The 27,423-nt window shown below is 43.0% G+C and overlaps 1 protein-coding gene across 1 annotated transcript in view; it reads left to right on the top strand.

Annotated features, from left to right (window-relative positions):
• Positions 1–16,973, top strand: part of LOC128459271 (alpha-1,6-mannosylglycoprotein 6-beta-N-acetylglucosaminyltransferase B) — a 50,702-nt gene extending 33,729 nt beyond the window's left edge. Inside the window, exons 9-17 of the mRNA XM_053444395.1 lie at positions 3,405–3,536; positions 5,098–5,231; positions 6,618–6,748; positions 9,119–9,274; positions 9,467–9,613; positions 10,154–10,270; positions 12,247–12,321; positions 15,268–15,539; positions 16,249–16,973. Coding sequence (XP_053300370.1) covers positions 3,405–3,536; positions 5,098–5,231; positions 6,618–6,748; positions 9,119–9,274; positions 9,467–9,613; positions 10,154–10,270; positions 12,247–12,321; positions 15,268–15,539; positions 16,249–16,447 — 1,363 coding nt within the window. The 3' untranslated portion in view covers positions 16,448–16,973. The remainder of the gene's footprint in view (positions 1–3,404; positions 3,537–5,097; positions 5,232–6,617; positions 6,749–9,118; positions 9,275–9,466; positions 9,614–10,153; positions 10,271–12,246; positions 12,322–15,267; positions 15,540–16,248) is intronic.
• Positions 16,974–27,423: the final 10,450 nt, after the last annotated feature.

The raw sequence follows: 27,423 nt of genomic DNA, 5'->3' as shown, positions 1-27,423 counted from the left end.
AGATGGAGTCAAATAGATAGATTTGTTTATGTCTATGCTTGTGTGTCGGTTTATATGTGTGTGTGTGTGTCTCCTCCCGTCTCCTCACCTTTGGCACCTAATGCTCTTTAATCCCTTTACTCTTCCCATAAAGTTTCTGTGGATTTGCATATATCCAATTAAAGCTTTGAGCAGCAGCACCTTCAGTGGAGGTGTGAGGGGCGGAGTCACGTCCGGTCACTGGAAAACATCTGCTCACACGTTAGTGCACGTCAGCATTAAACTGTGAAGGCCCAGTAAGGCTGTAACTCATAACTTAAACCCACACCGTTAAATCCAACAGACACATTTATGAAACACACACAGACACACACACTTATGAAGGCGTGTGCTAATTTCTGCACACTCATGCTATTGAAAGAACACACACACACACACACACATACACAGCAGAGGACATGTTTAGTGTGGACGAGTTAATTCAAGCGTTTGTCTTTAAATTGTAAAATGTGAAACTAGCATAATCTGTGTTGTGTTGGATCTTTTAATTCATTTATTTCATTTCGCCTCTTTCTCCCATTTTGTGAAGCACTTTGTGATCCATACAAATAAAGTTTATTTTTCTTGTAAACTTACTGAACTGCGTTAGGGCTCATATGTGGTTGACTGGACAGCACTGGAGTCCACCTGGCTGCATTCCACACACACACACACACACACACACACACACACACACACACTACAGCGAACACAAATACCTGAAGCCCTGTTGTTTGTGTGAGCACTAAATTGCCCGGTTGTGTACTTCTGAGGGATGAGACCGCAGCTTAAAGCACCGCTGGCTGACACACTCTCCCTCATTAGCCCTTATATTGCAGGGGAACTGGCCGCCATGCCTGTTTCCACAAGGCTGCAGTGCTGACTGAATATGTTCACTGTCCAAAGGAAGATCAATAGTCTCTTGTTTTGCAGGTGTGTGTGTGTGTGTGTGTGTGTGTGTGTGTGTGTGTGTGTGTGTGTGTGTGTGTGTGTGTGTGTGTGTGTGTGTGTGTGTGTGTGACAGCCCTCCTCCTCCTCAGGGGAACACGGTTTGCTTCTGCCTCATGGCTGCAGTGTGACGACCTGCTGAGATTCAATAAGTTGTTGGAGACTAAGAGTGAGAGAACACCAGAGAATAACTGTGTGTGGGATGAAGGGTTTGAGCATCACTGAGTCACAGCTCACACCAGGTGATCAACATCCATCCTGAGTTATCCAATCACAAGTGGTCGATGCTACGACACAGATCTGAATGTGTCTGAACGCATCCTGAGGTCTGATCACTGGGAACACATTCGGAGGTGGTCTGGGATGAGGAGGAGGAGGAGGAGCCTATACTCAGCTGACCTCCTCTGAGCCGCAACACAATGAACCAAAGTTATTTTTTACTTCACTCCTCATCGCCTGATCTTCACCACATAATGATTTCAATTTTTCTATATCCAAATTAAAATCAACTTTATTTTGTCCCCGGTGGACATATCAATAATAAACATCAATTAAAAAACAGAAAACAGAAAATTGTTTGAAATTTAGCAAATAATATCATTTTAATAGTGTGTGTAAGTGTGTGTCGGTAGATCGTGGGTTGTGCGTTTCTGTATTTATTTTTTTTGCATTCCTTCCCTGTGCCATCTTTTGGTGTCTTCTTTGCAATTAGATACTTTGATATTTAATGCTTTTTATATTTATGTGTTATGTATGTTGCTAATATTTTCTTTTTTACATAGAATAATCACAGACACTTCCCAGTTTCTAGAATCTTTCTCTGATTTAAAGGATCGGTCCTTTTCTTTTGCAATAAATCTGGTCATGTGGTCCTTTTGTTGTGGTTATAACAATGGTGCGGTGGACGTTAGAGTTGGTCTTATTCTTGAAGAAGCAATGAGAAATGGATACGATGACCTCACACGTACACATTTGTGTTTTTTGTATATGCTGCTTTGTACAGAACTAAATGTATAAAATCTTCTGAACCACAATCTGTCTCCAAATGTTCCACGTCACATTATCTGTTGACTCACAGCAAAGTACATGCAGCACACATAATATTTAACACGCCTGCACATCCACTTCCACTTCCTCTGCTGAGACGTGCGTCTTTTAATAAGTGTTGAAGTCTGACACAGCACTTCCTCCTCTTGGAATGAGAACAGACACGCTTGATTGTGCTTTTCACAAACAAAGTGCTACCTTGATCCGGGCTGAAAGCAAAGCACGCTGAAGCCTGCACTGTACTCTGTCATAGCCGACAACACATTTGCATTTCCTCTTATCGCTTTTCTGTTTTATATTTTTTCGGCGGCGGGGGGGGGGGGACAAACTGCTGTTTTATAACTGCTCCTGTGAGATTATTGTTTTTAATGCAGCAGTCGATATCCAGACTGATCAAGCCGGACTGCCTCACTGCACGGATCATAGCCAAGCAAACAGGGAACTAAATTCAGGCTTTGACTTGCATCCTCCGAAAGTTAATCCATGCAATAAACACACAAAGAATAAAACTGTTGCGTGGCCCTGTGAGACGGATGCAGGACACAATATGCACAACAATATAAAAACATTGGTTTAATATACAGTGCACAGCAGCCTTGTTTCAATCAGAGCTTCCCTCATTCAGTTAGATGTTTATTATCATTCTCTTAAAAAGAGCCAACACAATCCAGAGCAGGAAAAAAAGCACTTTTCTGTTTTCCCCTCCGAAGCAGTGTTATGTTGGTGCAAGTGCTTGGACGGTGTGATGACAGGGGCAGATTCTACAGGAATACATCCTGAGAACAACCACAAGTCGCTCTGCATCTGAGAGACGTGTGGTTAATGACCGGGCTGTACCACTCCTCTGTGTGAGGCTTCACTGCCCAGTAGGGTTGAATCCTGGGCTGCGTGGTCGAACCGCTCCGCTGTCGTCTTGTTCCGATTCATACTTGCACCCTCTCACACACTTCAGAGGGATGGCACAGGAGCCGTCCCTTTGAAATCAATTCCTCTCCTGCTGAGACGATTCCACAAACTCTTCCAGACGGTGACATTTTCTTTTTCTTCTTGTTTTCTATCTGCATTCTTCCCCTCTCCTCTCTTCACAGTGGTGCAGTCCTTTTCTGTGTGGAGCTTGCATGTTCTCCCAGTGTCGGTCAGTCTCTGGCCTCCTCCCACAGTCCAAAGACATGCAGATTGGGGTTATGGGTTAATTAGAGACGGGTCTTGTTTGTCTCTACCTGTTTGGCCCTGTGCTGCTCTGACCACCTGACCAGGCTGAACCCTGCCTCTCAGCCAACGTCAGCGTTAATTGGCTCCAGCTCTGCTCTAGATCACGGATGGATTTATGAATCTCTTCTTTCTGATTATGCTGTATTTTCATGAATCATGTCTGACCTGTGTGTGTGCAGGTTTTTGGGTGTCCCCCCAGGACGGGGAAGCTGCCCCCTGACAGGACCTCTGCCCTTTGACCTCATCTACACCGACTATCACGGCCTGCAGCAAATGAAGCAGCACCTGGGTCTGTCACTGAGGAAGCAGAAGTCAGTCCTTTTCTCTCTTCTCGTTATAAATTGTACTTTCTGTTTGTTTAACAAATTCAGTTTCTTTGTTGTGTCCATTCTGGTTTATCGATAATTGCGTTTCTGATGAGTTGCGTCAGCATCGGCTTATTGACCTGCAGGCGTTACAGGCTGGTGGTCACTGGGCCACCAACTCTCTCTCTCTCTCTCTCTCTCTCTCTCTCTCTCTCTCTCTCTCTCGCTCTCTCTCTCTCTCTCTCTCCCTCTTCAGGAGGAATCTAATTTGGCTTCTTTACAAACTGATCAATGAACCAGGAGCAGATGTTTGACCTTATGTCACTTCCTGTTTATTTGCATCACATAGAGAGAGTTAACTTAGCTGGAGGCGCTGATCTGTAATAATTAAAGACAGTTACTGGTTGGTAAAATGTTTTTGTTCCATCTCGGCTTTCAAAGTGTGCAAACTTTATTTTATCCCTAAAAGGTAAAAGACTATGCAAACATCTTTTAATGCACGCGTGCTTCCCTGCAGAGGAAAATAGATTCATGCAAAGGGGAAGAATAACAGTAATGTGCAGATAATGATAATCATCATGGGTGTATCACAGTCTTTAGATTATAGGGTGAAGCTGTATCCCAGTTTGCATCCTTCACTTTAATCCTAACGCATAAGAGGAAGAGGAGGATGCTACTATTTGGTAAATAACCGAGCAGCCGGCACTTTCACACTAAGTCAACTTGATTCCTTAACTCTCTGAACCCCCCCCCCCCCCCCCAGCAGGGCAGAGGGGGAGTCCTCCACTGGTTCCAGTCAGTGTGAGTCGATTGTCAACTGATGGAGCGACGCTCCTCAGCTGTCAAACAGTGACAGACTTGCATTCCCATCTCTGCCCTGACACTGATTAAAGATGCAGGGCGTTGATAAATCTTCTCAGATTGGATTACATTGATGGATTTTGTGACTTCACCTGTGTTAATGTTCACTGCAGCGGAAATTTTCTTTGAGAATTCTCTCAAACTGGTCAAGTGAAGCAGTTTCTTTTTGAGATCCTCTAATGTGGAAGCAGTGGAAGCAGTGTTATCTAATCCCCGGTGGAGCGTTGCCTTGATATCAGACGAACTATCTCACTCTCAGCTCAGGTGGTGTCATGCTCTGATCCAGCGGCTGTGGAACAAGGCTGTGATTTAAAACCCGGCTCGTCTCACCTTGAGGCCCGAGTCCGAGCTGCTCAGTGAGAGGGGCGACCGGCACAGCACATGGATCCATCACCACTGACAGTTTTACAAACCACTGTGACAAGAAGATGCTGTTATAGCCCTGACATCACCCCCCATAACTCAGAATGAGGATATATATATTTCACACGGCTGTCATCCATGATCTAACCGTGTCAGCATGTTATTTTGTATGATTGTTGTTATTGTGCGTGGATGTGCTATCTTTGATCTCATAAAGGAAACTAATGGGATTATTTTTTCACTTGTTTTGATCTTCTAATTCAGGGGAGACTTTTAGATTTGAAAGCACGAGACAACTTTGTTCTAATTTCAGCTCGGCCTCTTTTCTTATTTTGTCCTCCAGGTGCCGGGTGCGAGTGATTGACACCTTCGGTACCGAGCCGGCTTACAACCACGAGGAGTACGCCACCCTGCACGGCTTCAGGACCAACTGGGGCTACTGGAACCTCCGAGGGCAACAGTACATGACCATGTTCCGTATGTCGGCTTTGATTTTATCTCTCTTTCCGGGAGTGAGGCTGCAAATGTTTAAATCTCACCTATGATTGTACGAGGTGTTTTGAGCTCTGATGTGTGTGTGTGGTGGAGGAACCTGTGTGTGTGTGGTGGAGGAACCTGTGTGTGTGTGGTGGAGGAACCTGTGTGTGTGTCCGTGTGACTGAGAGCGAACAGATTGAACCGAAGCCTCGGGCCGTCACAGACGAGGCTTCAGGGCACAAGTGCTCCACAGAACTCGTTCAGAAACAGCTGAGACTGCACAGATGCTTAAACCCGCCGACTGTGCCCAAGCACCAGCGGCCTCACACACACCAGCACCAGCACATTCACCGCACAATTGATGAAATTTATGAAAACTTCAGCTGTTTGTTCTTGTCTATAATTAAATGAAGCGACAGCCTCTGCGGTTTCCAAACTGCTTCCTGTCAACGCAGAGCACAACACAGAGGGAGATGTCAGCTTTCATCTCAGGTTAGAACATTGACTTGGAAAAGACAATGGTTACTTTGGCCGTCTCACTTGACAGCTCCCTGGCGTGGCCGACATCCGCCGCCTTGCTCCCAGTGTTGTTCTGTGTCCTGAAAGCTGCGGCACATTAAAGCTGCCATCCATAATTCTGTTTCCTTTAAAACTACAACAAAGAAGATGGAGCAGAGGCGGCTTCACTTGTAAAGATGATTCGCCTCATTGCTGGAACGCAGTGGAGAGACCTTGTGTATTATTATGATTCTATATGAGGTATATATACGTTTATTTATATTCAACATATTTACATTGATCAGATATTAAGCTTGAGGTGTGGAAAGCAGCAAATGCAGTGGTTCGGATTCCACCTACAGACTGGATCTAAAGATGGACGACATAGGAGCTGCCCAAAAGTGAAGCCAAAGTCTCTCAATGGCCCCCTGGTGGCTGGCTGCAGTATTCATCATAAATACTGCCTCCTCCATGTTAAGGGATGGAACATGAGCCAAGGTGTAAAGTAAAAAACACGTCACATACACATTTTCTGAAAGATGGTTTCTTTGCATTTTAAGTAGTCTGTCGATTTATTAAATATGATTTGTTAGATGCTATGAAAATGGGGTGAAACCTCGTGATTGACAGCTGACTCACGATTGGTTGAGCGCATGTAACCTTGGCAGCATCTCCCCTGTGCAGACTCCCGGGATAATTTGGCTTCACTTTTGGATAATGAGAGGAAGTCATAAAATTCGGCATCGCATCGTATTCTCTCCATGCACAGCGCTCCGTGTCTCCAGCAGCAGCCACCTGAGTCTAATCAGTTTTTTCTTCTTGTTTTTTCCCGACATGAAATTGGACTTGAAACGCTGTGTTGCCAATTGCTCTGTTTGTCCTCGGCAGCCCACACTCCAGACAACTCTTTTATGGGTTTTGTGGCCGAGGAGCTGGATGAGACAGAGCGACCGAACATCCAGAGGAACAAGGTTAAGAATATGGCCGTCGTGTACGGTAAAGAGACCAGCATGTGGAAGGTCAGTATCACACTCTAACCCCTGCAACATCTGTTTATGTAGCATGTTCCTTGTCTGTGAGAAGGGCCGTTTGTTTGACCTCGAGTGGGTTCATCACATATTTGCATTTCTCCAAGGCTTTACCTCCATAGATTTTTATCGACGCTGTAGAAAAGTGCTTTGAATGTGATAAAAGCAGCGTTTGCAGAACCTTTTGAATATCACAAATTCGGCTGTGAAACACCCAGTGGATATTACACTTTCCCAAAAACTCCCCCAGGAATCCATCGTGTGTGTGATGGTAGAGGAACGATTGCTTTTGTTTGGAGTAAATCTTCCCTCCGAGCTACAGGGTTTGCCTCCGTCTGCAGCTCTGTTCCCACTCCGCCTCAGCTGCCCGGTTTTCTCGGGACAACCTGAGCTTCGACGTAATGTTTGCACGTCTGAAACTTTGCCATGTGAAATCCAGTAGTCGACAAAGCACCCCCCTGCTAGCCCCCCCCCTTCCTCCTTGAGAGCAGCCTCTTCTATGACTAACACTTCATGTTACTTTCTCTTTTCCTCTGCTTCTGCCCCCCCCCCCCCCCCCCTATAATCCACACAGCTTCAAGTAAGTACGCCTGCTTCTCACTGACATTATCGATTCTCCAAACACCAAACCATGAAAATGATGTTCCACTTCAGGTTGTGGATATTAATTTATACATAGCAGCTTAAGTTTCCACCATTGCTATCTGCTACCAAAAAGAATTACCCATTGAAGTCATGTAAATTAAGTTTTAAATTAATGATGGGATGACGTTAAGAAGATTTGTCATACTTCCATTTTTCTATGGTAATAATTATATTTAAATACAATTTGCATTAATGCCAGACTGGTTCCCGTGAAAAAAGATTTTTACAATTACTCTGAGTAAGAGAAAGTGTGATTTAATCTACACGTTGCTCGGAGACATTAAAACGGCCCAAGATGAAAAATGAGGAGTAACAGTCAGATGACATTTATTAATGCTTTACGCCTTTAAGACATCAGCTCGGTAAATAATTCATAAAATCCCCAAGAACGTTTTTTAGAGATGAACAACCTCAGTGGAATGACTCAAGCTAATTGCTTCCACGTGAAAACACAGCAGATGGAGGCGGCGTTGATTTAATTCCTTTATTATAACTTCACAAGCAGGTGCTGGATGGTGACCAGTTAGTGAGATGATGATGTTAGCGCCAACACCAGCAGCCTCAGCTCATTAGATCTGCTCGCCTCATTTCCATTGACATCTTAAGCTCGGGTCAAAGTGGTTCTCTTGCCCTGACGCCACCTCTGGGCTTCTCTGCTCCGCTCTCTCTGAAGAGGTTGTGTGAAATGCAGATGAACCGGTCAAAGTTGTGTTGCTGGTTTAGGAGGAGTCAGTGACATTGTGTAAGAAACAAGGGGCTGTAGGTTTCTGCTATTACGTTAATAATATACGCAGTGGATAAGCAACCATCGCTACTACATGTCCTTGGCAAGGAAACCCTGTTTGGTGGTAGAAAAACTTACTTAAATCACCTTTCAAACAAAGGTTAATATAAACCAAATTGGAAAAAGCTAATAAATGCACACTCAGCATCCACAGAATTACTGCCTGTACAGTCAAGAGATATTCAGCTTAAATTAAACGCAATCATTTAACTGAAGCAGACTAGTTTATAGTTCAAAAATCGAATTACAATTTGCAGTATCTCTTTAATGCACCATAACTAACAATGGATTATAAAACTTTTATAAGTATTCTGTTATCATTTTACCGGCCCTATGTACGCCGTGTGAAATGTATTTATTCTGATGTGAGTATTCCCGCCTCTTAACGAGGATCCAGTACTAACGTTGGTTTCCATCTCACTTCCAGTGGTTGTGTTGTTCCAGTGCAGAGTGAGAACTTGCACACATTTTTTCATTTTACTAAAAGCTCTGTAACTTAAGTGGCCATGAATCTACAGCTAAAGAGGGTCACCTGACAATAGTGTCATAAACATACACGATTTTAACCAGCATAAATTAGGCAAGCGGACAAAGTGGTTTTCAGACTCAGGGCGGCATTAGCAATATATTCATTTTACAACTCATCTTTAACAGATGTATAGACGAATTGACTTAGTTATAATAGACGTCTGTACGTTGATATGTGAGATTTCAAAACAACATAAATCGTCTAACAATGCTACAGAGAAATCCAATATCTTTACCCAGTTACAAGAAAGTGAATTGAGGGGAACACTCTTGAAAACCTTTGCAAACTAATCTATAGTGAATTGTTGGGCTGAATAATTTGAATTCCTCCTTTGTACCAGTGCCTGAAGTGATACATTAGTTACTGTGCAGTGCCTGTTTAACTCCTCTTCTCCTCTCTGAAGGGAAAGGAGAAGTTCCTGGCTGTTCTGCACCGCTACATGGAGATCCATGGGACGGTCTACTACGAGACACATCGACCTCCAGAGGTGCCGGCTTTTGTGAAGAACCACGGTCTGCTGCCCCAGCAGGAGCTACAGCAGCTCCTCAGAAAGGCCAAGGTGGGATCCTCACTGAAGCTTTCAGGGGCTCAGAAAATACTCAAGTGTTTGCAATACTCAACATGTCTGCTTCATGATGAAGAGCCTTTTGAAGAGTTGGAATAAGCCTCATGCAAGTGTTGACCTGGATATGAGCAGCTCAGTGTTCACGCTGATGATCTCCTCCTCCCTTTTTTTTTTTTTCCTGTCAAGCTTTTCATTGGATTTGGTTTTCCATACGAAGGTCCCGCCCCCCTGGAGGCCATCGCCAACGGCTGCATCTTCCTGCAGCCCAAGTTTAATCCCCCCCACAGCTCCCTCAATCACGACTTCTTCAGAGGGAAGCCCACCTCCAGGAAGGTACATCCACTCATCTTATAATCTTAACCACAGGAGCTTTGAGCACTTTCAAATGTGTAATGGAGCCGGGCTGCACGTAGCACACGATTCAAGAACAGCTTTTATCATCAGGCTTCTAGACTCAGAGTCAGTTCACGTCCTATAGTCCTCATCTGTGTATCTGCCTGTTTGCACTGTTTTGCTCACTCACTCTGGAAAATGTGGAATTCCTCCAATGTTACACTTGCATCCTCCAATGACTGTAGTTTTACAGTGTTGTATTTGACTTTTATATTTACATATTTTTTACTTTGTTTAATTCAAAAACAAGTATTGCTCTAATTGCACTGCCGAGCTGACATTTTCATTGTACTTTTGACTCTGTGTTAACTTACATATGACAAATGAACCTGAAACCTAACGTGGGGGGGTGAACCACGTTATTACAGAATGCACTGGTTTATTTTCCACCAGCAGATTCATTTCCATCAAGCACCCAACACATGTATTAGGTCTCTAGTGAAGTGGCTGTGACTATGTCCCGTCTCTGCCCCCCCTCAGGTGTCCTCTCAGCATCCCTACGCAGAGCAGTACATCGGCCGGCCGCACGTCATCACTGTCGACTTCAACAACACCGAAGAGTTTGATGCAACCATTCGTGAGATCATGAACAGCGAGGTACGGCAGCTGTTTTCACCGTTCACGTGACACTGCTGCATAACAAGATGGGTGAGAGCCTAATTCGCTCTTTAGAGTCACACTTCACGCGGTCCGACCTACTTTGGAAGCCCTCAGCCGTTAACAGAGCTCTTAATCACGTCATCCAGAGGAAAATGCTTAGCCGGCGCCCTCTCCGCTCTCTGCTCTGCTAATTGCTTGAGATATCGAGCAGCTCAGGAGGTAAACTCTGCCGGCACCTGGGTTTCACACGGCAGCGTTCCAGAGGCCGGCTGGTGAGCGTGGTCTGCAGATGATCGTATTCATCGATCACGCTGCGTTTCAATCTGTCACCGGAAACCACGTGTGCCTCTATCTGCCAGGAGTGTTAAAGAGACCTTGTGTCTCCTGCTGATAGAAATAAAATGAAGTACCAGCTGTGGCACTGTGGAAATACTAAGTGTGTAGAGGAAATGCAATAGGGATCAAACAGGCTGATCAACTTACATTTGAGTCAAATAGAAGGAGGAAGGTTTAATTTTCTATGATCCTGACAAGTGTACCTGCTTAGTAAATGTTTATTTGATTCATGGAAGGATTTGAAAAAGGGAAAAGTTACATTTGGGGTGATATTTCCTTTTATCAACTGGAGTTGGGTGATATGTGGGTGCAGTGTTTTTTTTTTAGCTTAGCTTAGCATAAAGAACTGAAACAGAAAGACACGCTGACCTGGTTCTGTCTAAATATATTTTGGCAACCAGCACAGATTGAAAGAAGAAGAAATGTATGATCAACAATAAATCCTAGTTGATGGATTAATCGGTAATTTTCTATATTTTTTAAATATTTTTAACCAAGGTGTTTCTACCTGTGATCTTACTCTCAGGATTATTATTCTTTATTACCCTGTTTTGTGTGTTTTTATTTTTAACTCCTTACTTCTCACCCCCCGGCTGTTTCTGTGTCTTTTCCTGGACGTGGCTGCTCCCGACATCACAGATGACATGAAATGATGAACGTCATATTTTCCGGTGGCCGAGCGATGCAGTCATGAATTACGCAGTCACTTTAAAAATGTTTTCCACCGCTGCATTCAGATCACCGCCTATGAGGCTTTTTTCTCTCTCCCACTCTCGGATTCTATTATATGAAGATGCCCGAAAGGCAAATTGCATTGCAGAATAGCTGATGAAGTGCCAGATACATTTCATTAAACTCAGATGAAATAAAGTAATAAGGGAATGCTAAAAGGAACACAACACTAAAAGGGACCATTTATCAGTTTAAAAGCCTGAATGCTTTAGTGGCCTGATGGTAAACAGGGAGATCTCCCTTCAGCTGCTGTGGGGGACATTCAGGGGGGATCCTGCTGCAGGGATCCCGACTGAACGTTTCCTGTCCTGATATACGTTTCAGAGTTATTGATGGCATCAAAACAGAATAGGTTTAATTATTATTAATACTATTATTATCGGTAATTTGTCTCCTGAGACATCAACCTGTACCACCAGAGAGTCGGGTTTCCTCCTGCCTCTGCCGTGTTCTCGTATATTTCTTAGTGAGCCGTCCTCAGTGTTTTCTCAGGATTTGAATCCACTGTGTGATATTAAAAATCAGACGGCAGGTGAGTGACGGGTCTTAACGGCCCGAAACCGTCAGCCTGACCCAGAATGCACCAGAGCCCCGGCCTCCTCCGCGCAGGACGGCCCGCGGTCCCGCCGCCAGCTTTCTCCATTGTTGACATATTGATGGAGGCCTCACTAAAAATAATTAAATCAATTTTCAAAGCTGTCCCGAGTGATGCATTGGGTCATTGATTTTAATGTGAGGCTTGTGGCATGATATAAGCCTCTCACAATCACACTAATGAATATGTCAACTTTGATTAACTGTCAGATTGTCGGCTCCTGTAATTACCATGACTTGGTTCTGTGGACTCCCCCCCCCCCCCCCCCCCCCTGCTGTGTCTTCATCTGTGGGGATGTCTGTGTCTGCAGGTGGAGCCGTTCCTGCCGTACGAGTACACCTGTGAGGGGATGCTTGAGAGAGTCCATGCCTACATTCAGAAGCAGGTGGGTGATGAAACTAGAATCAGTCAAAGTCAAAAATTCAAATCATTAGCGAGATCATCGTGGCGTCATTTGTACAAAATGACGCTGAAACGATTTGTTAATCAAATTCAAGCTGCAGATTGTGTCTCTACTCTCATTGGTTACTACACCTACTGTCCTCATCTTCCATGATAGTTTGCATTGAACATTTTCCTCTGTGTTGTTTACCTGCTTCTTTTGACTCCTCCTGGTGCGGACCACACATTCTCAGGTGCAGTTGGTAGATTCCTGGCTTCCCTCACCTGATTATACCAAACTGTATCTACTGCAACATCCTAGTTTCAAGAAAGTGTCTTTTACTCTAGTAAACCTGATGCTGAGGCAGAGGTTGAGTGAGTGAGGAAGCATCAACTCTGAGAGTTTGGATGGAAGACAGAGAATGAGTGTGTTTGCCAAATTTTGACCCTGTGTTGATTTCAGGAAGCTCAGAATAAATTAAAACTTTTGCAACAAATTCGAGCAGAAAATTATTTTTCTGACATTTTTCTTTTAAAAATACAGATTCTGCCTCAGAAAAAGTTAAGGTCAAAAAACACATTTTCAGCTCCACATTTGAATGTCCATGATGAAACCTCAACTCGTCCTGCCTGACCTTGAGGCGTTGCATTTATGATTCTGTTCATTTCAGCCTTTTCAATTCAACTTTTCACAGATTGAATGACAAATAATAGCTATAAAACTAAAACAGCTCTTTTTATAAACATTTTTATTGATTTCACATTTGCAGTGGACAGTACAATCAAAGAGAGTTTAATTTCCATTTTGTATAACCCCATGCCCATCTCTCCCATCCCAGAGATCTTCAAACATTTTAACAACAGCATAATATACCAGATCAGTTTTAGATAACACGACATACAGAAAAAGATAAATAAATAAATAATAAACAATGACAATAATAGAATAATAATGTAATAAAAATAATAAATAAATAAAATAACATAAAATAGATAAAGAAGGGTGGTGTAATATAAGTTGTTTGCTGCCTGCGTCTCTACATGCTTAACTGATCAGCCCATTATTCCTGGGTCAGATTGAGTACCAAGAGTCATATCCAATGGGGTGGGGGTCGGCGGACTATTCAAGGTGTGAACAAAGGATCAGGGGGACGTTTCAGTGGCAGGAAGTTTATCGACATAATCCAGGAGTGATTTCCAGTGCGAATAAAACTTGTCAGGGCGGCCTCTAAGGCTGAATTTGATTTTCTCCAGTTTCAATAGAAATAATTAAAACAGCTCTTTTGCACACACTCTTCTGTCCTCGAGGGAAACATGTGATGCTTTTCTTTCCTCTAGTGTTATATAGGCTTTTATAGACCCAATGGAAAATGTCTGTACAGTTAAAAGACCAAAGCCGGACAATATATCCGGGCTAAAATCATGTCATATGACACAATTGCAGAATGCATGCCCAATGACTAGTCTGGCACGGCCTGCTAACAAAGCCAGGTAAAGCTGGAGCATAGGCCAACTTTCCTCCATGCATTCGAAATAAATAGTTATCTGTCTGACAGAGGGGTCAGTGGCCAATCAGAGCACACTGGGCTTTATCAGGAGGTGTGGCTAAAACCAAACTGTAAAAGATTATCACATTGACTCAAATTTCCATATGATGCTCCAAGAAGACTACAGAGAATACAAATATTGTGTTGTATACACACACTTGTATATACAAATACATATTTGTACAGATGTTGTCATCCTTTTTCACATCCACCATGTTGTGATGGTTGCTATGGTGTCTGGCAGTGGGAATGTGTTATAGCCTCTGCTCTGACACAATCTCTCCCCTGCTGTCAGAAAAAACACACACACACACACACACACACACACACTCAGCCTCCTGTGTCTGACTGTGACTGTGACTGACCGCCCAGCATGTACAAGGTCAGACTCCCAATCAGACTCCTCTCCCTTTATTTCCTTCCACTATTCCGTAACCTTCTCTTTTCACCATCTCGGACTTTTCCAATTTTGTGTCCAACTTCACAAGTCGCTCACATGTCACATCCTCGTTTTTCTACTTGGAGAGAGAATCTCTCACCCTCACCCTGTGGCGTCCTCTCACCTCCGTCCATTTTCATTGTGATAATCTTATTACACTTAGCCTTTTTTTTATTGCCCCTCTGAATCAGAAATATACATTTTCTGAAAGATTCACTCATTATAAAGCTATGATATGGTTCAATGGTCAAAAAGGTGAAACATGTCAACAGTGATAATGATATGAACTCATGGAGATTTAAAAAAAATCAAACCTCACATTCAAATCCAATACAAAAGCAAAGATAAAGAAAATTCATGGAATAAAAAGATGATACATTTACAAATAGCGAAATCTCCACAACTCCATACTGTTCATATCTTATTTTCTTGATGAGCTGTGTTTGTGTGTTTGTGTGTGTGTGTGCAGGCATGTGTGTTTGCCTCTGTGTCAGTGTGAGAGATCTCTGTTGAGAAGTGGAGGTGATGGAGAGATTGGAAGCCTGGTTATTGCCTGCGGGCACTAGGAGCCTGTTTAATAAACGGGTCTGAGGGGCCAGAGGGACAAGTGAGAGAAATGTTATTACCTGGCTCTTATGAATAGCTCCAGCTGGAGGGGGAATCTAATCTGGGCTTTCACCGGAGCCTAATTTTGCCTCCAAACATCATTTATTATTGGGCCGTCTAACTGCATTCATATCATTTTTTTCCTGGAAGATTGTCGAGAGGACCTGTCAGTTCTGATAAGCACCTCTGTGCTGTAGCAGTTCCTTCCTTCTCTCCTGTATCAGCCGCCCTGAGACCGTGTGTGTCTGAGCTGATTGTCACGGCTCTGGATCGGAGCGCGGTGCTGATTTGACCTCAGCCCAGAAATCACACTTAAGGTATAACTGATTTGGGCCATGTGATCTTTTATCACCTGCAGGACTTTTGTTCCCCTGAAGCTCCGTTCCCTCCGGGGAACTCGTCGAGCACGTGGCTGGGCGGCCCCCCCAGCCCCTTCACCCTCCTGCCCAACTCCAGCTCCCTGACCTGGGCCTCCAACTCCAGCGCCTACGCATCCTGGCCCCCCCTCAGCGCGCTGCGGCTTCTGGCTTCGCTGGAGGGCCGGTCGTGTGTTCAGGCGTGTGAGAGCGCAGGACTGATCTGTGAACCCGCCTTGTATCGGTTCATCAACATTAAGGAGGCCTTCAGCGCGTAAGATGTTTCTCCATTTGGATAATTCGCTAAATGACTGTGAACATTAACATTTTTATGTCCTCTTTTACTCCTACTGCTATAACAGCTACAGAAAAAAATAGCCATGTCTAGTTTTTATTTCTTAATGTGACAGAACTGGAATTCATCAGCGAGTATCAGGAGGGTCGTAAAAACAGAGAAGTGGTGATAAAACACAATGTTTTTTATATAATTCTTACATGACAAACACAGCTTTGTACATTCGGGAAGATGCAGAAATTGTTGATCTCAATACTTGTCTCATATGCAGTGTTTGAATGTGAGGATTCCCTCTGAAATATCATCTTTGAGGTTTAGACTTTTTTAAAATACATTAAAGTCTTAAAAATCGGAATATACATCTCGAGGAGTTCGTCCTGCAAGTCATAAATTGAACTAACGTTCCCTCCTCACAGTGTCATGTTTCATTTGCACCTCCAATTTCAAAAGTAGAAAACACCAGCTCACTCTTTTCCCTCTAATATTTCCCTTGAGGTCTTAAAGGCAACACTGTACCATAAATATTAAATATATTAGCAGAATACTCGCTGCTGCCCTCTGGGACTCTTGCTAACATGCATATTAAACATAGCAGTGTGTTGTGTGGATGGAATAACAATTAACACCCTTTAAACGTGAAAACAATAAATGTGACATCGGGTCCTTTCTCGTGTGTCTCTGTGTCCAGGCTGGATTTCCAGTGTGAGGCACTGGAGACGGAGATGAACCACCTCCTCCCGGCCTTCTCAGTGGAGCACGCTGAATGTGGGCTGCAGCAGGACCCGCTGCTGTTCAGCTGCGCCGGCTCCGGGGCCAAATACCAGCGCCTGTGCCCCTGCAGGGACTATCGTGTCGGCCAGGTGGCGCTGTGCAGGGACTGCCTATGACCAGAGGAGGAGCATAGGACGGAGACGCCTTTCTAACTCCTGGCGGGACCCAGCGGGCTGTCCCAGGACGCTGTCTCTGACCACCAGAGTGTGTGGTTCAAAAGCTGTAATGAATCGACTTCCTTACCTCTGACCTATGGGACCGGCTGCCAAGGGGGAAGTGGTGTCAACCTCTCAGGGAAACTGCATGATTGTACTTTGGTGGGTTTGAAGCAGTCACCGCAAAAAATCATGATGGAGTCTGACCTTCGATGGATCGGTAAGATTTATAAAATAAATCATGGGCAATCAAAAGGGAAGCTTTGATTACGACAAAAAAAAAAGTTGCCAATGCTTGAATATCACAAAGTGTGTCTGCTCCGTGTCGTGTGAAAACCTGCAGTGTCATAGTAGAGTTTGGATATTTGTACAAGATGCACCCAAAGCCATTTACACCGTGCTGAGATGTACTATTTTACATGTGCTGTGATGAATAGATTTGTACATTACAAAAAGTGTTGTTTAATAAAACAGAGGAAGGGGAAAACGTGTTGTCGTGGCTGGAAATGATTATATTTCATTGCATTTGAAAAAAAAGTACGACTCAAAGTGTCGGACATCATTCATCTTTTATGGTCCATGTCAAAAATGCAGGATGATATTGAAACTATTTCTCTTGGTCTGATTTGTATTCATACGATTCTGCCTCGGCCTCATTAGAGTGTAAAACAATTCATGGATATGAGATGACAACAGTGTTTGGGTTGATTACTGCATATTGCTAGATTGCAAGATTGCAAGATATTTTCTTGAATAGCAAATATTTGTTTTTAAAACACACACATCTCTGTGTAAAAGGCTTTGACCTTTTACACAGAGGTGAGCTGCAGAATGACTCTGAACACAGCTCCCCTGACTTGTACAAATATATGTTGCTGTGTTCCCATTAATACTGGCAGGAGGTGTCGCAGGTTCACATTCTCCTCATGTCAAATAACCCAGCAAACATTGGTTCAGTGTTAACGTTGGGATTCTGGCCAAAAACAGTCCTGGTCCAACGCCAAGATCTGCAACTTGATTATGAGGCAGTCGGATTGTTTCCACATTCACTAATGGACCACTCAGACTTTAAGTAGAATATCTCAAATAATAAACTCAACAATCTCTCGTGTAAGCGCATAACACACTTTGGCTTTTTTTCATATTTCTTCGGTATTAACATTTGAATATCATTTTTTGAAGCTGGATGTGCTGCAGCAGATTTGGTTAAATGGGGACATGCAACACATTTTGAATAAATAGGTGATAAATGTTTGCATTTTGGGTTTGACAGAGGGAGGAGACAACATTGGTGTAATGTCTGTGTGCAGGTGTTGTTCTCCTTCTGAACTGCATCCAGAGGAACTCGGGTATAATTTTGAATAATTTCGAGTTCTTTGTAGATTCTGTTACATCCTCAGTAACACCCACATATAAATGAAGGTCTGTAGTGTCCTGGTACAGTGTTGGTACATAAACATTACACCATAACTTGGAGTATATATGCTGTAGGTTGCATGAGGTAGAATAACTATTGCCAGATTATTTGGAGATAGAAGTGTAATTTAGTCGGGTCATTTTACTCTGCTAGCCTCAGTTGATAAAATTTAATCCAAATAAGACGTGACATGAAATTATGATAAACGTGATGCCACCCATGCCTAACTGTGGCTTTTGACAAAACATAAATGATTCAGACTATTATAAAGTGACTATGTATTTGATTTACAAATTCTATTAAGTAAATTCTCTGACTTTATTGATTTATTATAAATTACATGTACAGATGGATATTGCAATGTGCACATAAATGCTGAATTTTCACTAAAGTCATTATCATGGCAGCTGCTGCTCCACTGAAGCTGAAACCCGTCGCTAAGATAAGAAGATTTTAATGAGACGTCCTCCGTAGCGTCTCTTTGACTGATGGAAAAGTCCATTTCACAATATGCACGTTTCTCTCTTGCATTTTATAATCTCTGAAATAATATTAAACTTTCTCTGCTTTGTGAGCAGCCAAAGGGAAAGAGACCGTCTGTGTGTGGTAGCAGAAGTCCCAAAGGCTTTTTGTCCGTCCGAGCTTTTATGTCGAGGATTCAGGTCTCGAGCAAAGCCTCTGAAAAAATAATAATGCACACACTGCCTGAGTTTTCTCCAATGATACGTTTCTTGGCTAAAGCTTCACATCTTCATCTGGAGCCTTTTTCTGTTCAGCCACACACAGAGAAAAGAGCTCACTCCCCTTTCTGCTCTACAACACTCAACGGTTGCACTATTTCCCTTATCTCTCAGTTCACCAGCTTAAACCAGAGCGATATTATATTTACTAACTGGTCTTTAGCTGAACCTGCTAACCAGCTGTCAGTCATCAAGCCAAAATATCCCAGATCAAACGCTGCCATCTTGTGCAAGTGGAACCGGAGTCTGTGCAAAATCGATGTCCCGCCCATACGAGTGCTCGACCAATCGTGAGTCACTCTCAGTCGTCAAGCTGCCTCCTCCATTAACATGAAATGTTTTAATCAGACTGACAGTTTGTTGTTATTTTTTTTGTTTGTTTTGTCGACATCCAATCCGATTACAGACCAACTTTGAATTGCTGCAGTGGTAATCTTTTGGTATATTGTCTACTTGTCTGAATTCATAAATGTTTCATACCCAAGTCAGACTTAGAGTTGCACAATGGTCGAAAAGTCCTTTACACAGTCCACTTGTGTCAGTGACGGCTGAGAAGTGAGTCTCCCAGCTGTGTGAAAGTGTGTTTTCTTCACCGGTGAATTAGAGACCAGGACACACTTTGATTCATGGTATGTCAGGCCAATTTTTCCAAAGAGAGAGGTCACACAGACCAGGATTAATGGCTTTTCCTCCACACACATGGAGGCACCTTCATTCTTCTCACCTTCTCGCCAATAACCTTCTTCCTCTTGCCCCCCCCCCCCCCCCCCCCCCCCCCAGTTCATCCACATTATTGCTCCTGTCTCTGGCTCTTTTTTAAATCTCAGTCCTCACCTTATCTCCTCCATGAGCAGGCGGTGTCTCTCTAGTGCTGGCGATACAGCGGAGTCCAGCTTGCTTCTACTCTCGCTGCCTCCCACATTGATAAATGCATCACACGTAATGACTCTGTGTCCTGCTCCTTGTGTCCTCCTACTGTATAGACACCTCTCTCCATAATAATAGGATGTAATCTAAAAAACACTCTCTGCTTCACAGAGACATGGAGACCTGCAGACGGGAAGAAATATGAGTCAGTCTAAGTGACCTTTTCATGTTTTATTTATACACACACAAACACTGACACACACACACACACACACACACACACACATATATATTTATATATATACTCTGGTGGAGCAGGTTGGTAATTGCACATTTTACATACATATGTTGTAGCTTTAAAATGTGTCATGACAGCTATTGCAGATATGTGGTTATATAAACATGTTTGATAGCTCATATATGTGTATTTTTACTTTTTAATGCAATTCAAATGTCAGTAAGCTTTATTTGTCATGACATTCACATGTGTTGCCAAAGCACTACATTTTATTAAGAAGAAAACTAAAGGATCAAATTATGAATAATAATTTAAAGAGCAACAGATAATAGATATAATTATTCATGTTCTCACTCTTAGCTCTGCTTGTTTAATTGAATCCTTTTCTATGTCCTCATCTCGCCATTTTAAAGAAAGTGAAAAATATAATCCTGGATGCACCCGTTTATAGGTGGATTGATCTTCTTTTTATTTCCCTCCCCCTCAATTAGATTTCAAGGAAATTAGTTTGATAGTTCTTTACAATCCTGTTGACAAACCAACAAGTAAACACCAATAAAAAGCATAACAGAGACGGACCAGAACCCTTCAAAGTGCAACACCAAGATGGCCCCTCTCGTTGTGGAGGGCTCTGTTACATCCGCTATCCACAAACTGGACAATAGAACAAACAAGCTGCACTTACAGAATTTGTTGATGAGAAATAATGTATTTGCCTCGCTACCTTCAAGATCGGGTAAAAGTTTATTTGACACGTCACACACTTTATTGCTCTGACTACGTCTAATGCATCCTGAGGCCTCTTATTGTACGAAACATAAATAACACTCCTTAGAAATGGAATGGCATTGAAACTTGGCTTGAGGTGCATGCGCCTGTTATTGCAGGATCTGATGTGCATGTAGCACCTGAGGTAACGGATTGCTCACCTCTTGAAGAGAGCCCTGCCGGGGGATGATAAGACTCTGCTCTCTGCCACAGTGAAGCCAACTGAACCGGAGGCGTCGCAGGTAGGAGTGAGGAGGCAGAGCCAGAAGAGTGAATATCAAATCTCTGTTTGATTCTTCAGCCTAATGCCTCCAGAAAAGAACTATTACACACATTCATACATGGTATGATAGCCACACTAAGATAACCAGCTGCTGATAGATGTGGCAGTGTTATCTATCCTCTCGACAATAATAATGTAATAATAATAATCTTTATTTATAGAGCACTTTTGAAAACACATGTTAAAAAGTGATTTATAAAAAGGCAGTAAGTTAAAAACAGACAAAACATGAGGTTTAGAAGAAAGCAGGTAAAATAAATGAGTATTACCAATGACGTGTAAAATGCTCAATAAAATCAATTAAAAGACAGTTATAAAGAAAGTTAAGATTCAGGTTAAATCAGTAAAGGCTCTCTGATAAAAGTATATCTTAAGAAAAGACTTAATAGAGTTCACTGAGTCAGCTGACCTGATCTCCTCAGGCAGTTTGTTCCAGAGCCTCGGGGCCCGGACTGCAAATGCCCCCCACATCTAACTCTTGGTAAAAATGAAACAAAGTGAAAGAGTCTTTTTTCCCCCGAGCATTGACCGAGTGCCCAGGTTTGCACAGATTGTTTATAAAGATAAATGACACTTTCCCCAAAAAGTGAAGCCAAAGCATCTTGGTTGCCCCCTGGTGGCTGGCAGTGGATAGGACATGGACCAAATTTAATGGTCAAAGTATAACTCAAACAAATCTTTATCTCAAAGGAAGGTTTCTTTCATTGCAGTTTTTATCACAATGATGTATGTTCAGATGCTAATTTCAAGGTTTGTATTAAATGAGTTATTGGATGCAATAAAAATGGGGATTCGTCAAGTTTACGTTTCAGTGGGACTTCACAGCTGTGGCTCCGTCCCCTGATCCCTGCTGTGCAGACTCATATCCAGGATGTTTCAGATTAATTTCTGGACAGTGGGAGGAAATGAAGACATATCATCCATCATCTTTATATACATTCTCCAGGGTAGTGGTGTATTTTGTATCAGTATTCTGAGATGCTTCCACCGAAGTTAAACTTTTTTCCTTCATCCAGAAGGTTTAAGTTATTCGAGTCCTGGTAAACTGTTGTTGACGTTTGTTCATGTTCATTTTGTTATTATTTCCATCCCCTTGCTCACAGAGTAGTGTCCTCCAGGCTTTACAGTAAACAAACACACGTATCTGAATTATTTCTTCAGCAATGAATGTCCTGGTTGGCAGCGTAGAGCATAATGAGAAGTTAAGAGGCCACTCCACAGTTACTGAGTCATCCTCGTCCGTGGCTCACAGTGCCAGCTGGCAGCCACAGACATCCATGCTGCATCCGTCTCCCCTGTCTCACCGCCTCACTCTCCATCACGAGCTGAGGGTGAAGCCCACTGGACACGCAGGGACCAATCCCCCCACACTCTTCTGTGTTTAAGGCATTTCTTGTCTGTAGGGAGGGACTGGCTGTCAGTGGCTTCTCAAGCAGAAAGCGGGAGGCTGTGGGATCACGATCCTGACAATACAGAAGCCTGCGAGAGGTGGGGCTGCGCAGGGTGATCCTCATCCCCCAGAAACAGACCATCTGCCCCGCTGATCTGAGTGAGCTGTCAAGCTGGAATAGAAGTGAAGAAGGCGTGAGAGGAATTGGATGTAGGGGAGAGAGGTGGAAAACGACCAACCATCCTGCAGAGAAAGGGAACCAGAGGGAAAGAGGAGAAGTCAAATGATTGCAGAGAAGGTTAAAAAACAGGAATCACAGGTGAAGGGATAGAGGCGGGGGGGCTGAAAAGAGTGAAGAGGCAGAGAGATGATGGAAAGGCAAAAAGCAGCATGTGTCTGATTTTTATCAAGGCGACTTCAAAGAGATCCCCTACGAACTTCATACCAGGGATGTGCGGTAAAAGGGCAGCGCTCTCAAGTGGGAATCAGAGAAAAACATGTTTTCTCGAATCAGTGTTGTTAGGACCTTGATGTAGAAGTTTTTCGAGAGATCTAAAGTGTCATGCAGCTCTACAGCCAGCAGGCTGCATGTTCTCATGAGTTATTCAGAGAACGATGGATTGATAGGGGATGTAAGGGGGGCTGCGGAGAAGTGGAGGATACTGAATGTGGCCGGTCTGCATGTTCCGAGTAATCAACTGTGGAAGGAGGTCCAGCTAATAAACTTCTACAGCCTGTAAATTTTGTCCTACAGACATATAAATGAAGATGGATGACATGATAGCTCCATAAAAGTGAAGCCGAAGTATTTTGTTTTGTTTGCCACCTGGTGGCTGACTGCAGTATAGGTCATAATCCTCTCCTCCCCCATGTTAGTAGATGAGACTAAACTAAGAGGTCTACACATCTGCTCACTTTAGTTTTAATAAGTTATTTGATGCTATAAAAATGGGGTGAAACATTGTGATGGACAGCTGAGGGCTGGCTCATGATTGGTCGAGTGGCTCAAAAAGCACAAGACGTATATTGGATATTTTGGCTTCATTCTTGGATAGTGGGAGGAAGAGGAGACACGTCGTCCCTCTTTATATACAGATATTGATTGTACTTTCACATTGATTGAAAATCCCTAATTGCGAACAAATGAACCGTTCGAACTGGTACTAAAGAAAATGTTGAGACAGAAGAGAATTAACGAAATTGTTCTTTTCATAGACAGAAAGGTCTGATAGTGGATTCCTCCACAAGATGGATGTCATGGATTTCCCTGTGTGAATGGTGTGTGTGGCCCTGATAAGAGAAAAGGTTCATAAAGAGTTTGGTCTTTGGATTTTTTTTTAATTTTTTGCCTCAAGAAAAAAACACACGACACATCATTATCACATCATCTTTGCCTCTTTTGAACGGCCGGTGTCACAGACGACGTCCCCTGACTGAGAAATGGGCGAGTGCCAACACTCCCATCCTCTGTGGTGCATCATTAATGTGTTTACCCCTGATTAACGATGCTCTTGCTGCCTGAAACACTTCAGACGAGCCCCTCAGCTCACTCCAAGCAGGTAAAAGATGATGTTTGATAAATGATTCAACACGGCTGATCAATTCCCTCGACTTCCTACGTGTTTGCTGTGGTTTAATCCCGGACTCAGTGAAGGGTTGTGTAAAGGAAAGCGTTGTGTTTGTTGATATCTAATCCCTTGACACTGACCAAATAATTTTTTTCTGTCAATATGGATTATTTCTTCAAGAGAGAAATAATTGTCTCGCCGTTTTTGTCTCAGAATTGATAAGCACGCTCTTTTAACTATTTTGAGAAATCCAATTAAAGACGCTGCAGAAGTTTCTCCTTCCAATCACTTAAGCCACCTGCACAGGCGAGTCATTTCATACAGGTTGGCAATGTAATTACAGAGATTGTTCCCTGAGCTGTTAGATCTCCATAATGGCCTGATAATTATTCTTCACGGAATACAAAGTGACTCTAAAATGAAGTAGAGTGTGTGTGTGTGTGTGAAACTGCGTATGTGTGTGTGTTTGAAAAAAGGTCGTTCTATCAGCTCAGCGTTCAGTGTTTGAATGACATCGGGGTGAATAAATAACTTAGACTGCCGTGTTACTGTCACATCTCCCCGTTGTAATCTCCCACTCTGATCGAACTGGTTAAGGCCTCCTCCTGCACCGACGCACACAGCTGCTGCCTGGCTTGTCAGAGCACGCTAATTACACGTCACCGCTGATATCTGACAGCACGTTACCTCTGGCAACAGGGTAAGTCCTTACAGACGACCTCGGAGCTGAAGAAAAACCTCTGAACTGCGGCTAATTCTCTCTTTTTCTGTAACATCACCTCTGAACAAGGAGGTTGTGAAAACTAACCGATGGTCAGTGCCCAGCTGAACCTGCTCTTACACACTCTTAAGAAGAATAAATGGTATAAATGTAAGGTTGAACGTAAAGTTTATTCAAATGTTTGACTTAATTTACAATTTTTTTTTACAGTTAAAGGTTCAGTGGGTGGAATTGAGTGACATCTAGTGGCTGAAGTTGCATATTGCAGCTGAATACCCCTTACCTTACCCTCACCTTCCAAACAGGAAAGAGAACCTGTGGCAGCCTTCAGTTGTCATAAAAACTCCAAAGGTTTAGTTTGTCCAGTCTGGAGGACTTTAAAAAACATGGCTGGCTCTGTAGAGAGGACCCACCCCCGATGTAAATATATAGTATTTCAATATAAAGGCCCCACGGCTACAGTTTGAATAGACGTTGCTAATGTTGTATCTGTGCTTTTCCTGCTCCATCATGTCACAATGTTCATCATGAAAACCTCAGCTATACCCGGATTCCATGCAGCTAATCTTCCAATGATGTCCGAGGAAACTACAAACACTATATTTTCTCAAAGTTCAGTTTGTTTTCCAGACGCTGTGGTGTCTGGACTTCGCGCTTCACCACTTCCTCACCGGGCTCCCGTCTTCTTGCTCTGGCCTCCCATCAACCACATTGTCACAACATGACTGAGCACAGTATGTAACAGTCTGCCACATAATCCCCTGTAAGACCACAAGTTGCTTTCAACTATTTGTACAGATTAAACAAACAGCAAAAAAAACAAATGCAACAGTGGAATAATTGAACTTTAGATAGAGCCTTGGCTAGCTGTCGCCTGTCGTTATGCTAAGCTAAGCTAAGCTAACCAGCTGCTGACAACATACAGATGTATCTGTTATGTATGGTATTTCTGTGAAATCTCCATAAAAGTCCCGGACACTGAGGAATACCGAGTCTCCTCCGTGATGTAACAACTGAGCCAAGACAAGATGACGGATACGACGATGATAATCTTTAAATCTTCTGAATGGCTTCTTCTTCCCACAGCTGCTCGGGACTCCGTTCACTCCAGGGTCCTCCTCGGCTGAATATGAACGGGCGAGGGGAGCATACATCACGATGACGGATTCTGAGCGGATCGTGGGACGAGTCATTTTTCACGTCGGGCCTCAGATGTAGAGCGTTGCAATCCATCTTCATTTCAGACGACCGCCACATTATGGATTTATTAATTAACGATCCTGAGATCATCATTACACCTGAAGCAAAACTGACTGCAGCTGCCAACTCTGCAAATGGGTCTGCACGCCACATCTATAATTAAAGCTAACACCTGTACAACACATTTTAGCATTGCTCCATTAGCCATTGGCTTTTTGTTGCATTCCATGGAACTGGAAACAATAATTTCAACTTTGAAATGTTGCCATATTCACACAAACATGTGTGGGCACATCTGGGTAAACTAAACCCCCCTGCCTGTTTGTTGGTTGATTTGTATGTTTGTGAACCAGATTACAGAAGGATTACAGGACGGATTACCACGCAACATACTGGAAGTATTGGTCAGGAAAGTAAACATACAATTTGGGATTGGGGTCGGATCCAGAAATGTTTTTTTTTTAATCTTTCTTTAATGTGAGTTTTTCAACATTTTCCTTGATTTCTCAGAGATTAATTAATGAATCTTAATGAGGAACCTCAAGCATGTTTAATAGACTGATATTTATGAGTGTGTACAAAATAAACATCTGGATCTCGTGGCATTGCAGCAGTTGTACTAGGCTGAACCTGACATGGATTTTGCAGGGACTTCATTTTTGATTTGGTTCATGGTCCTGGCATCCTCAGGTTATCTGCATCAGTTTAGCTGGAAGAAGCAGGAATATTGGATCTATGTCTGTTGGGTCTGCTTCTTGTTCTCCATACCCTGTTTAATTCCATGTTGGGATGTATTGCTCTCCGATTACTATACCTCCTCTAGGCCATAACATGATTTTCTATCTTATAGGGATCTTTAATTTCCCTGCACTGCTTGATGTTTCTTTGAAGAAGTATTCAGTAGAAATCTATTTTTCTTTTCTCAGATGAGAGGCATTGGATTTCATAAATCACACCTCCTGTCACTCTGTTTCAAACTCTATCCTTAGGCGCGTACTGGAAGCTGTCACTGTTTGATGTGGGGTTTTACAGTGGGGGATGGAGGGGATGTGTTTCATTAGCCTCTGTGTGTGTGTGTGTGTGTGTGTGCGGTGCCGTGGTTCTTCCAGGCTGTGACCGCGCTGATGGTGTGGACAGCTGGATGTCTGACGCCGGGCTCAGGAAGGCTTCAAGGTGACAACAAGGGGCAGCAGTCATGCTGCATCCTGCAAGACGGGTATATCGCCCCAGAACGAATACATCACCACAGTACCTTTGATATTCCTGATGGGTGTGAACTAAAAATAAACCTGTCATTGTACAAATTTGTTGCCTCAATTAAGACAATGTTAGCTTCGGTCTGTTGCTCATCTCAGATACTCCTCTTTGTACTGTACATCCAGAGCTGACATGGATCCGCTGCATATACAGTCTAAATTAGGACAAAAACAACACCCAGGCCCAAAAACTCACCTTTGGTTCATAGGTTTTTCTTTGCCTGCTCAGTTTTTTCCTTAACAGTGGATTCATGAGAGTACTGAGCAAAATGCAATGGTGCTAATACACAGGGTTAGTGTGTGGGGGTAGAGGAAATCGTTTCCCTGTAAAAAAAAAACTCAAGCAGAATGTTTTCTCAGACATCACATTTATATTGTACCAGTTGAATTAAATACTTACACAATTTCTTTCCACTTCAATAAAATATCCAATCAAAAGAAAAATACTTGATGCTCAGACAGCTTATACAGTATGCATGTATAACTAAT

Source organism: Pleuronectes platessa, chromosome 16 (genome assembly GCF_947347685.1).
Source record: "Pleuronectes platessa chromosome 16, fPlePla1.1, whole genome shotgun sequence".
NCBI classification, from domain to species: domain Eukaryota; kingdom Metazoa; phylum Chordata; class Actinopteri; order Pleuronectiformes; family Pleuronectidae; genus Pleuronectes; species Pleuronectes platessa.
Note: the sequence above shows the minus strand (reverse complement) of the source record. Positions and strands in the feature narration are given on the sequence as shown.